This window comes from Eptatretus burgeri, chromosome 21 (genome assembly GCF_056783735.1).
Source record: "Eptatretus burgeri isolate ZD-2024b chromosome 21, Ebu_testis_v1, whole genome shotgun sequence".
In the NCBI taxonomy this organism is placed as follows: domain Eukaryota; kingdom Metazoa; phylum Chordata; class Myxini; order Myxiniformes; family Myxinidae; genus Eptatretus; species Eptatretus burgeri.
The window spans coordinates 862,925-875,820 of record NC_140981.1 but is presented as its reverse complement, the minus strand read 5'-3'; the positions used below and the strand labels follow the sequence as shown (position 1 = coordinate 875,820).

Below are 12,896 nucleotides of genomic sequence, written 5' to 3'. Positions count from 1 at the left end.
CATACAAGCTTTTTGGTCTCACTGTCTGCCGTGATCTTTCCTGGAAAAGCTACATTTCCAAGCTGGCCTCCAAAGCCAGTTGTCGACTGGGAATCCTACATCATGCAATGTCCTTCCTTGGTACACCTGAGCTCCTGACCATTTTCAGAGCTTTCATCCGCAGCTTGATGGAGTACTACTCTCCCCTCTGGGCTGGTGCTCCCGCCTCCCACCTTTCTCGGCTTCACGCTCTGGAAACCAAGGCATTTAGGATCATTGGAATCTCCCGCGATGAGGCTGAGCCTTTGTGGCTCTCTTCCTCATATTTGGTGACTTCAATTGCCATCATGCCAGTTGGCTGGGTGTGGGTACCTCTCTCACCTGGCACGGCACTTCAGCAAAGGATTTCTGCGACCCATTCGGACGGACACATTGTCTCAACTTCCCGACTCAGATCTCAGCCGACGGTGTTTCATCTTTTCTGGATTTGATTTTGACCAATTTCCCAGAAAATGTCTGCCGTTCTTCCTCTGCTCCAATCGGTTCACCTGACCATATGCTTGTTAAAGAGGACAACATCTCTCTGGCCGTTATTATAGAACCAGCTCAGCATCAACGAGTCTGGCATTTCACTCAGGCCGACTGGCAGGGACTTCAGGCAGCCATCAAACTTCTCAACTGGTTTCCCATGTCTACTCTCACCGATATCAACTCGTCCTGGGAATCTTTTCAGATATTTGCTCTCTCTCTCATGCACAGATTTGTCCCATCTCGTCTTCAGATGTCCTCCCCCTTCCTCCTGCCGATGGTACACTGAAGCTTGTGGCTGTTCCTGCCTACTAAAACACTCCCGATATCCCCATTCCCCCCCACCACTCCTGCCCTGCACTTGAGATTCGTGTAGACCCGCCTGTCTGTGCAAGGAAAGTCAGGAGCCGAACACATGCTCCGCTCTTCCTCTAACCTGCTCATCTTTCTAAATATACTCTCCCGAATGATTGACGGCACCCGTCTTACATTGTTCATCCATAGACAGGTAAGAATGCGTAAGGGGCTTTTCCAGAAGGGTTAAAGGAGGTGAATTACTTTTCTTTTGCTGCATGTGATTGCTGCATGTGCTCGTGTAAATCTTGCCTTGTAAATACCTGCTCATCGATTGCTGTTTGTAAATGCATGATTGCTTGCTTTTGTCCTTTCCTTCATTGGTTTGACGTAGTGTGTACGTAATAGAGAGACGGGAAGATTTTGCCCTCACTGATTGGCTCAGCTGGTTTAGCCAATGTGTAACCCACGGTTTCGCTCAGCCGTAATAAGTAGACGGGTGGGCGTTGAGGGTGCGGTCCCCAAACCACTGGTAGGTAATGCGGTTTTATTGCATGTGATGACCCTGACCGGTTTGGAGGTGTCAATCGGCGTCTGTGGTTGCCTAGCAACCTGCCGGACCACAGAGTTATCCGTGGCTGGTGGCCTCAACTCCCGAGATCAGGCAGTGGGTCCAAGAGACCCCCCTCATGACAGTCCCAGACCGAAAATGTAAATAAATATCGCATAAATGATACGATTGTTTCATCAATTCAGATTCTTTTCAGAAAAAAAAGGTTTACATTTGCCAAGACCATGGCATCTCAACGATACCCAACGAACCGGTGCAAACTACAAAGCACGGACGTTACATCATCAGAATGGAAGTTTAATGAAATAATTCCACATCAAAAACACAAACAAGGACGTGAACTTCTCCATGAAACCTTCACATGTAAAGTAAAAGGAGTGAAGGTTGGAACGGAGTATATAACTGCTCCAAACATCTTTAAGTAATTGTACACAATTCATTACAATGACAAAGCAATGGTTGACCCCGACGCGGCAAGGTAGGTTAACTCGTCTTCATCATCTACACATGAAGCATCACAGAAGACAATTTCCAACCGATCTCCAAACTGTAGGCTGAGCTGCATCAGATGCTGAGATCACGCGGTGGATGATTGTGACGTGATGTGCGGAGCTGCTGGGATGGCTCGTCCTGAAACACGAGGCAGCGTTTGACCACAGACGGTGCATGCTGCATCAAAACCCAGCAGAACTTTCTTACTGCTTCTCCTTCATGACCTCCTGACGAGCATGACGGTTGAGCGCAACTCTTCGAGCGACATCACGGACTTTCAGATCCAGGAGTGTCGCGATGTTTTCCCAGCTTTGGCCTGATCGGACGTGGCTGCCGATGAATATACTTTTTCCAAGAAGAGCTTGTTCCTTGTGCGGCGTGAGATTTTCCACGAGGGTCATTTCATTTGAAGCTCGGACATCTTTTCACCTTTTGCCGGTCCGGAAACCACCGTCGTCGGCTTTTCGGAAGTGTTTTCCAGTTCGGTCGAAACAATCGCCATGGACGAGGATCTTGGAGCTGATAGTTGACCTACGTCGGCAACGGTGGCCGGAGACGTACTTGGTTCCGGTGATTCTGTCACGGAAAATAATGGACCTCGCTCATGATGCCGGTCGAGGCTGTATTGACTGAGGGGGTATCCTAAAGGGTTCTGACAGTGAATACAAGAGTTACGAACTTGCTTATGAACCTCGTCATAATTCTGCACCACGCCATGAGAAAATGCCAGGTGTTTCGCCAGTTGCTCACGAATGTCCTGGCGTGGTCCACAAACGATCTTTGGGCAGAGGAAGCACACGCCGCGCATACGCCTCTGAGCCAACGACTGAGCGACCTTCATCCCACGCTGCACGGCATCAACGTGCACCTCATTCTCCGCACAAAGGTCTTCATGGTCCTTGAACAAAACCTTTGGCTCCAATTTCTTGCTTCGAAATGGCTGTTGAAGATACTTGTCAGCCTTGAGAATTTTCTCAATCTCCTGCTCTGATACTGTTACTCCAACTTCGGTGTGTTTCAACTTTAATCTCTTAACCATCACTGCAGGAGAGAAACCGCTTTGGTCACAACCCAACTGTGTCCTCTTCTTCCGGTGGAGCATTTCTGCGACTGGCCTTTCATGTTTGAAATGTTCATTTGTAGTGAACGTGTTGACATGATCTTTCCATGAAGGACGGCCCTTCTTCGAGCTCTGTTCAGACGCGGACAATGCCTGACCTCTTTCGAAACCACGTGACTGCTGGGGAATCTGCCGTGCTGCTGGTGTCGTCGGAAGGTTGGTCGTGTGCAATGGATTCAAGACGTTGCCTACCCGAGTGATGTTGTACATCACCAAGTTTGGCTGAGTGGTTGTTTTGGAAGTGGTTGTGCTGACTGCAGTCGTCATCAGTTGTGAAAGGTTGAGGAACGTGGACCTTTGTTGCCTGGGCGGGAAGAGCATTTGGTCGTTTGATGGAAGTCGCATCGGAGAACGTGGCTGATTGCTGCCGAAGGAACTATGACCAGGAACTGGCTTTGAAAGGAGTGCAGGGGGTTGCGAAGGAGAAGAGAGCCTTGCACTCTCGTTTGTGGCTACAACAAATCCAGGTGGAAGAAAGTGTGGAGGTTCCATTTTAAGAGGTGGTGTTGGAGGCAAGCCTCGGACCACACGGGGTTCAGCGGTGTGCCTTATCGGGCTGTGTTCCATCGATAAGTGCTGCTGAAGCAACTCTTGGTTGAAGCCTCCCTTCCCACAGAGCGGGCAGAAAAACCTCTCTCCCAACCGGGCCAGTGCTGAAGGTCCAGTGGTCTTTGGAGCTGGAAGGATGCGTTTCGTATTGGGAGCTTGGGCTGATTCAAACGGACGTCGAGCTCCTGTCTGGGACGCAGCACACGAATCGGTCAATAACTTATTGAGATATCCATGTTATGCAGCTTTATGGCCATATATCTCGATGGTAAAGGATCACTTAAACATTCTAGGATCTGCATCTCGACCCAGATCTTCACAAACAATGGAATAATTTAATCCTTGTCACACACCCAACCTTTCCACCAAATTTCGACCGCAGAAGTAACGACAAACAGCACTCGGTTGCCTGCAAACCTCCGCTACACTGAACAGTATATGTTTTGTATCCCACTGATAGGCCGGATCTGGATCCAGACCTGAAACAAAAATCGAATCCACTTGTTCTTGTCGCCGAACCAACTCATCCACCGAGTTTTGTCACAACTCGTCCACAAATGTTTGAGATATCATGACGTACATCGTTTTTGGCCCCATCTCTCAATGGTGAAAAACCACTTAAAAATTAACAAATTGTCATCTCCAGATCCAGATCCAGATCTTCACAGAAATCTAATTATTTCGTCCTTGTCACACACCCAACCTGTCCACCAGGTTTCGGCCGAATCCGTCCATCACCTTTTGAGATATCCTGCTCGAAGACAGTCCACAACTTTTTCTGGATAAAATCACAAGCTGGTCCAACACGTGGAACATGTCTTTCGATCCTGACAAATCTCACACTCTCACTGTGTCGCTCCAAAAGGACGGTCTGGAACGCCCCTTCCCCCCCATCTACTTTCTCAACAATCCTCTTGAACAAATCCTTTCATTCAAGCTTCTGGGTCTCACTATCTGCCATGATCTTTCCTGGGAAAACTACATTTCCAAGTTGGCCTCCAAAGCCAGTCGCCGACTGGGAATCCTCCGTCGTGCAAAGTCCTTCCTCGGCCCACCTGAGATCCTGACCACGTTCAAAGTTTTTGTCCGCAGCCTGATGGAGTACTGCTCTCTCCTCTTGGCTGGTGCTCCTGCCTCTCACCTTTCTCGGCATCACGCTGTGGAATCCCAAGGCATTTAGGATCATTGGTATCTCCCGCGATGAGGCTGAGTCTTTGGGCCTCTCTCTCTCTCTCTCTCACCGCAGGCTGGTCGGTGGTCTTTCTGTCTTCTACCGTCTCCTATCCGGTCTCGCCCCTCCCTGCTCCGTCTGTGATGTTGTTACGAATTTGAAGTTTACTGCACTCAACATTCAGTAGTCCCTATGGAACAGTTATATCGGTAAGTATATGTTTTATAGACAGTTTCCTTTCCCTTGTCTAATGGGTAAATAAATGTTCATGCGTTGTGAGTTACTTTTGATGGTAAGGATTTTCTTTCATTTGTAACACCATCAACAACGACAGCAACGGATTACTACAGCTCTGCAGGGAACAATGACAACCCTCTGCTCCCGGATTCTCCGAGCGCTCAGTGGGGGAGGGGTCGAGCCACGCCGGAGCGCATAAAAGGGGAGTCAGTCAAACGGGACAGGCAGTCTGTCTGGCTGGTCTTGGTCGTCGTCTTTGTCCTCCTCATGGCGATCGAGAGCTTGAGCGACGCCAGTCCCCGCAAGAACCGCAAGGGTCACTCGCCGGTGTCCGGGTTCGGCTCGCCGGACCGAGTCAGCTCGAAGACCACACGAGGTGGACAGGTCCAAGACAGACCCTGGTCTTCAGCCCGACTGTCCTCCGAGCTGGAGGTCCGAATAAAGACCATTTGGTCCGATTCTTTGGGTGTGCGTGCGTGTGTCTGTCCGTGGGCCCCTCGCCAAAGTAGTAAATTGTATAAGTACTTTTTGCCTGCACATACGTGTATTCATTAATATTCGGTTTCGCTCTGCCCTTATGTGCTCCCCTCATCCCCAATTGTGAATAAATACCCCGATTGTTGAATGTTTCAGCTCGTTCGTGTCCATTCCTCCATTGGCTTCGCATGCTGCGTGTTGGAAAGTTAGCCAAGCCTTTGCCATGGTAACGGGATATTTGGGACCAACGGATCTCGGCGATCAAACCGCTCAGAACCCACACGGAACGGGTACGCTAAGCGGCTCGTTCCGTATGGGAGCCATCGAGGGTGAATTTCCCCGGTAGTTTGGACCACGTGGGTATTTAGGTAAATTAAAATTGGCAATCGACCCTTCCCCACGTGGTCTGTCTATTGGCGAACTTGGGTCCAAAAAGGCACCCATAATTTTCCGAAGAAGTACGATCTGAGTTCCGGGCGATCGGTCGAGCCGACTCTGCGGCTCCATCTCGCGGTCGTGTTTGCGGCCGACGCCCGGCCCCACAACAATATGTCCTCCCCATATTTCCACAGGGAGCTCAAGGTCCGCCAACAACCCCCTTCTGGTAAAACTACCAAAATCACGAATCACTGCTCACCTTCACTCTTTCATTCCTCTTTTTCCCCACCTTTGGAACAAACTCCCTCACTCTCTCCAATCCCATTCTTCCCTCCAGGTATTCAAAACAGCTGTTCACCACCACCTCTTATCATCGCACATCCAAATCCTTGATCTTTTCTACCCCCGTTAATCTATGCCAAGCCCACCTCCATCAAATCCTTCCTGAAATTCCCTGTAATGTCCATCTTGTATTCCCCGTGTTCCCCACCCCATCCCTCCACCTTCCACAGATCTCCTAATGTCTCTGTTCCCCACTGTTTTGTCCTTCCCTCTCCCGCCCCCCTTGTCTCATGCCCCCCTTGTTGTATGTTGTGTGTTCGCTCTCATAGGAGCCTCAACATTGTATACAAAAAACAAACAAACAGAAAAAGACAGACAGACAGACGTGGGTGAAAACATGTGGCAGAGGTCATGAACAAATATTGAACACGTCACGTGACCATCAACAACCTTTTCAAACAAAAAACTTGACAAAGTCAAGAGGCCGACATCACGACAAGAGTGAAAATTCCTCCATCTTTTACCAAGACAGGTTTCTTTGATGGTAGATCAGCCATCAGGTTCCATTCTGTATTGTCAAAGAGCATCTGCCTAACCCTCTCATCTCGCTTGCTCTGCGACACATTGCAGGAGTCACACCTGCGGCATTTAAATTCCTTACAAACAGAGAGCACCGGTGAAACTTTCATGAGATATACTTCCTTACCGGAAAGAATTTTTTGTAAAGATCCATGCCGATTTCAACCAAGACCTTCCGAAAGGTTCTCAATCTTCTATCACCTTGGTGACCACCTCGGAACTTCTGTCGGGGAGGTTGCAGCTCCTTCGCTTCATGTTCTTCCAGATGTTGCAAGCCCTGCTTCGTCTGAAGGTGCCCCCGCTCTTGTGAGTCACGTGTCTCCGGCAGTGGCTGCCTCTGTTGCTGAAGCCAAGACATTCGTAATCCTTCAGACCGAACTCCAAACGGCTCGCTTTGTTTTCTCACCACCTGCTGTCGTGGCTTCTGCAGCAACAATTTCTGATGCTGTGCATTCTGCTGAACTAATCGCTGCCGTCCCTGTTGCCACACTTCCTGTACATTTTGCAGCTGCACTTTGTGGCTGACCTGCTGTTGATTATGTTGCTGCGGCTCCTGCTGCTCCTGCCGGTGCAAACCTTGCTCCGCTTGATGTGGATAATGTTTGAGTGCTCGCAGCTCCAGCCATTGCTTCTGGTCATCGTCATGTGGTGGTGGTTCATGACGGAGTTCATGCTCTTGTGGAGGTGTCGGACCGTGACGCTGCTGCTGCTCTTGCGGTCGAGAGACGTGCTGCTGCTTCCGCTGTTGCAGTGGTGGAGGCGCGTGTCGCTGCTCCTGGTCCGGTTGATTATTTCCATGTGAATGCTGCTGCTGTTGACACAATTCCTGTTTGGGCTTATGCTCCAACAGCCCCTCCTTACTCCTTTGCTCCATTTGTTGCAATTTCAAGTCATTGTCTTTCTTCAGTTGGAGCCCCTGTTGATGCTCCTGATTTTGCCGATACAGCCCTTGTTGTGGCATACAATGCTGATGTTTTTGCTGTGAAGATGTCTGCTGCTGGTTCTTATGTTGATTTAATGCCTGCTGATGATGTTTTGATTGCCGCACCAAGTGTTTGGGTCCCTCTTCTGGTTTCTGCAGAAGCCACTGCTTGTCTTCAACAAGTAGCTGTTGTCCCTGCTGCTGCTGCTGTTGTTGTTGCTGCTGATCCTCCTGGCCCAGTTTCTGCTCACAACGATGCGGCTGCCGAAGCTGTTCTCGGAGTAGAGGCTGCTTCTTCCTTCCCTGACGATGAATCTCAGCCCAGCCCTCATGATCTTGCAGCTCTGGCGGCTCTAACCACCCCCCATGCTGCCGTGGCTCCGGTTGAGCATTGAGCTCCTGGAGCTTTGGACGACCAACGAGCTCCCACTGCTCGGGCTGACTACCGAGCTTCTGTGGCTCCAGCCGACCACCGAGACCCTGTGACTCCGGTCGACCACCAATCTCCCGCGGCTCCAGCCGAGACAGACATCCATGATCGTGCAGCAGCTCTGGCAAGCCCCCACGCTCCTGCAGATCCAGCCGGTCCCCACGCTCCTGCAGGTCCAGCCGGTCCCCACGCTCCTGCAGGTCCAGCCGGTCCCCACGCTCCTGCAACTCCGGCTGCCCCCCACGCTCCTCCAGCTCTGATTGTCGCTCCTGTTTCATGATTGAGTGATGTCTTTGTTGCTTTTGATTGTCTTTTTGTTGCGGTGGATGGTCAAGATCGTGCAGATCAAGATGACAATCTTTCAGCGGAAGGCCATGCTTCCACTGATGCAACTCCATCTAGGAGATAAACAAACACACCGCCCCTTTCATCATTGTTCCATGAAAGCATCAGTTGATTTTGCAAAAGACAGTTACATCAATTGAAAAAAAAAAACACCGCATGTGAACCAAGTGTCAATGTATTCATAACCTTCCTCGAGCAGTCCAACAAACAAATGAAATAAAAAAAAAATTAAAATACAAAGAGGGAGAGAGTCAAATCATTTGAATGGTAAACACGTGTAACGCAAACAGCCAACGCACGAAATTCAAACATCTGAAAACACAACAGCTTGATAAACAGCCTTGTGCAAGGGATGTCTGAACCCACAATGAGAAACACAACATTGGACATGTTCATCTTGATGGTCCAGCTGAGTGGAGGAGTCAGCTTTGGCTCCTTCATGATACTCCATTTCTTGGACAACTGTTTCATGAATATTTTCCAACTGAAATTAAACAGACAAGAGTCAGGGCTGTTAAATAGGCCACACAAGGCTCGTTTACAGCACATCTTCGAGGCCGTTTATGACCAGACAGGGCCGTGTGAAGTCGAGCTTTGGTTCATCACGGGTGATAAGGGTTGTTATCAAGTTTCATCGAAATTGTGTGTGTAGTTTCTGAGAACAAAGCAAATACCTATTTTAGGGGGGGGCAACCGAGATGTTTGGAGAAGGAGAGAAGAAACTCCCTTCGGGCCGGATTTTTTTTCCTGCCATGAACAAACTTTGGTACGTGCACGGTGGTGAACGTTGTGGACACATTCCGAGTGTTTGACCAGCTTGTGATTTTATCCAGGTCTGCAGAGAATGAAGAGGCTGCTGCTTGCCCATCAGAGGGATGAGAGATGGTACGGCAAAGGGTGTGGAGTCATCAGCAAAGAGATAAAGAGGATTTTCCAGGGAATCTGAGAGATCATTGATAAAAAACCAGAAAAAAAGGCACAGGGCACAGAACACTGCCTTGAGGAACTCCAGCCTGGATGGGAAGAGGAGATGAGAGAATTCCATGAAGAGCCACGCGTTGACTGCGACGGGAGAGGAAGTGTCAGCGAGCCATGAGTGGAGATTGCTTTGGATACCGTGAGAAGAGAGTTTGGTGAGCAGGGTGGGATGCCACACCGTATCGAAAGCTCTCGATATGACAGATATCTGGATCCAGATAAGATAATTTTTTTTAATTTCTAAGTGATTCTACACACTTGAGAGATTCGACCAAAAAATATAAATGGGACGATATCTCAAAGAGTTGTGGATGGATTATGACTGTGGATGATTGCAGATATATCCCACTCCTGACACCAAATGTATCTGGATCCAGACAGGATAATTTTTTTTAATTTCTAAGTGATTCTTTACACTTGAGAGATTGGACCAAAAATATAAATGGGAGGATATCTCAAAGAGTTGTGGATGAATTATGACTGTGGATGATTGTGGATATATCCCACTCCTGACACCAAATGTATCTGGATCCAGATAAGATATTTTTTTAATTTCTTAGTGATTCTTCACACTTGAGAGATTGGACCAAAAAATATAAATGGGACGATATCTCAAAGAGTTGTGGATGGATTATGACTGTGGATGATTGTGGATATATCCCACTCCTGACACCAAATGTATCTGGATCCAGATAAGATAATTTTTTTAATTTCTAAGTCATTCTTCACACTTGAGAGATTGGACCAAAAATATAAATGGGACGATATCTCAAAGAGTTGTGGATGGATTATGACTGTGGATGATTGTGGATATATCCCACTCCTGACACCAAATGTATCTGGATCCAGATAAGATAATTTTTTTTAATTTCTAAGTGATTCTTCACACTTGAGAGATTGGACCAAAAATATAAATGGGACGATATCTCAAAGAGTTGTGGATGGATTATGACTGTGGATGATTGCGGATATATCCCACTCCTGACACCAAATGTATCTGGATCCAGATAAGATAATTTTTTAATTTCTAAGTGATTCTTCGCACTTGAGAGATTGGACCAAAAAATATAAATGGGACGATATCTCAAAGAGTTGTGGATGGATTATGACTGTGGATGATTGCAGATATATCCCACTCCTGACACCAAATGTATCTGGATCCAGATAAGATATTTTTTTAATTTCTTAGTGATTCTTCACACTTGAGAGATTGGACCAAAATATAAATGGGACGATATCCCAAAGAGTTGTGGATGGATTATGACTGTGGGTGATTGTGGATATATCCCACTCCTGACAACAAATGCATCCGAATCCAGATAAGATATATTTTTTTAATTTCTAAGTGATTCTTCACACTTGAGAGATTGGACCAAAAATATAAATGGGACGATATCTCAAAGAGTTGTGGATGGATTATGACTGTGGATGATTGTGGATATATCCCACTCCTGACAACAAATGCATCTGGATCCAGACAGGATAATTTTTTTAATTTCTAAGTGATTCTTCACACTTGAGAGATTGGACCAAAAAATATAAATGGGACGATATCTCAAAGAGTTGTGGATGAATTATGACTGTGGATGATTGTGGATATATCCCACTCCTGACAACAAATGCATCTGGATCCAGATAAGATATTTTTTTTAATTTCTTAGTGATTCTTCACACTTGAGAGATTGGACCAAAAATATAAATGGGACGATATCTCAGAGTTGTGGATGAATTATGATTGTGGGTGATTGTGGATATATCCCACTCCTGACACCAAATGTATCTGGATCCAGATGAGATAATTTTTTTAATTTCTAAGTCATTCTTCACACTTGAGAGATTGGACCAAAAAATAGAAATGGGACGATATCTCAGAGTTGTGGATGGATTATAACAGTGGATGATTGTGGATATATCCCACTCCTGACACCAAATGTATCTGGATCCAGATAGGATAATTTTTTTTTAATTTCTAAGTCATTCTTCACACTTGAGAGATTAGACCAAAAATATAAATGGGACGATATCTCAAAGAGTTGTGGATGAATTATGAGTGGATTATTGTGGATATATCCCACTCCTGACACCAAATGTTACTGCTTTGGGGAGTACTTGGACCCCTTTCCCGGCCGATGACCATGAAGCCGATGAGCCGCGGATAACTCCAGGGATGACGGGTTGCTAAGCAACCACAGACACCGTCTGAGATGCTTAATCTGGGCAGGGTCAACAGTCTGAATCCCGCATTTACATTCCTAGAAGATTAATCGCCCCAGATTTGGATTGTGCTTCCCAGCGCTCCACTGTTACCAATCAGAACGGTTGAGCAACACAGTTAGTGGAACGCTGGCTATCGTCCGTCCGCAACAAAACAGTGGGACAGAACTCCTTTTCACTATTACACGCTATGGTTTAACACTCCAACCTAACCAATGGAAGGAGACGACCGCAGTTTGGAAAATGATTTTTAAAGGTTTACCAAAGGGACGTATTGACATGCAGGCAGTGTCACACAAGAAAGATCTTACCCCGAAGCACAGAAGCAATCTCAGTCAGTCATCGTATCACAATCTTTTACCTACACAGGCACCTCAAGCATGCTGGGAGGAGAGAAGAAAGTTTGGGATACAGAGAAGCGAAGTGGGTGGGGTATTGAGTCGAGCCCGGCCTCACCCACACATCAGCTGGACAGCTTACGTGGCAATGAACAGGATGTGTGGTGCGGGTGAGTGAGCGGTGCAGGTGAGATGTGAGGCGTGTTCAGTTCAGTTGTCGCAACGGTTGCCAACCTATGGTTGTTTGTCCGTGCTTTATCCCTTTTAAATGCTGAGCGCCAAGCAAGGAAGCAGCACGTACCAATTTTAAAGTCATCGGTATGACCGGTATGGAGTTTGAAGCACCACCCTCCCAGACTCAGAGCGGACGCTCCAACCTTTACACCACCGAGTCCGGTCAAAAGTGTATGACGTCGTGATCACGTGTCGAGTTTCATACCGATATGACGTCACGAACTTTCCACGTGGGAACGGAACCATCAGGGTACGTGACACCGACACACACCTTGGTAAATGGTACATCGGGTTCACATCATGGACGAGGAACATCACAGCAGATATCAAGCTGTTCTTGGGAGACAAGTCGGGAGACACGATGACGCGTGAGGAGGCGGGGCGAGCACGTCGCGTGCACGGGCTTCCCCGACACGGTGATGACGTCATACCTCTGGTTATGTCCCACTCCCAGCTCACCACCCCCTCCTCCCACCGGATCCCTTCCTACTAACCGGGTCGATTTTGCTGCTCCTGCCGGTCGAGGATCCGTGCCGTGACCAGCAACGTGTCGATGATCATCGCCGGTTATTCGAAGTGGACGACCATATGTCTCTGGGGTTCCACGAGTACCCGTTTCCCGTTCTCGGAGCCTCGACCCAGTTATTATATCTCGGACAAACGAACCGCCGAACCTCCCGTTCCGTTGTCCTTCCGCCCGTCCTTTGAAGGCTTGGCGCGATCAGTGGACAGGCAGAGGTCGGCCATACACGACGCTTCACCAACACGTGGTCCGCAA

The 12,896-nt window shown here is 47.9% G+C and overlaps 1 protein-coding gene across 1 annotated transcript; it reads right to left on the bottom strand.

Annotated features, from left to right (window-relative positions):
- Positions 1-1,644: 1,644 nt before the first annotated feature.
- LOC147008105 (uncharacterized) lies at positions 1,645-12,266 on the bottom strand. The gene is made up of 3 exons (XM_085865532.1): positions 12,186-12,266; positions 6,785-8,407; positions 1,645-3,722 (listed from the first exon to the last, which is right to left on the bottom strand). Exons 1-3 carry the CDS (start codon positions 12,198-12,200, stop codon positions 2,262-2,264), a joined length of 3,099 nt encoding a protein of 1,032 aa, XP_085721658.1. The 5' UTR covers positions 12,201-12,266; the 3' UTR covers positions 1,645-2,261.
- Between the last annotated feature and the right edge of the window lie 630 nt (positions 12,267-12,896).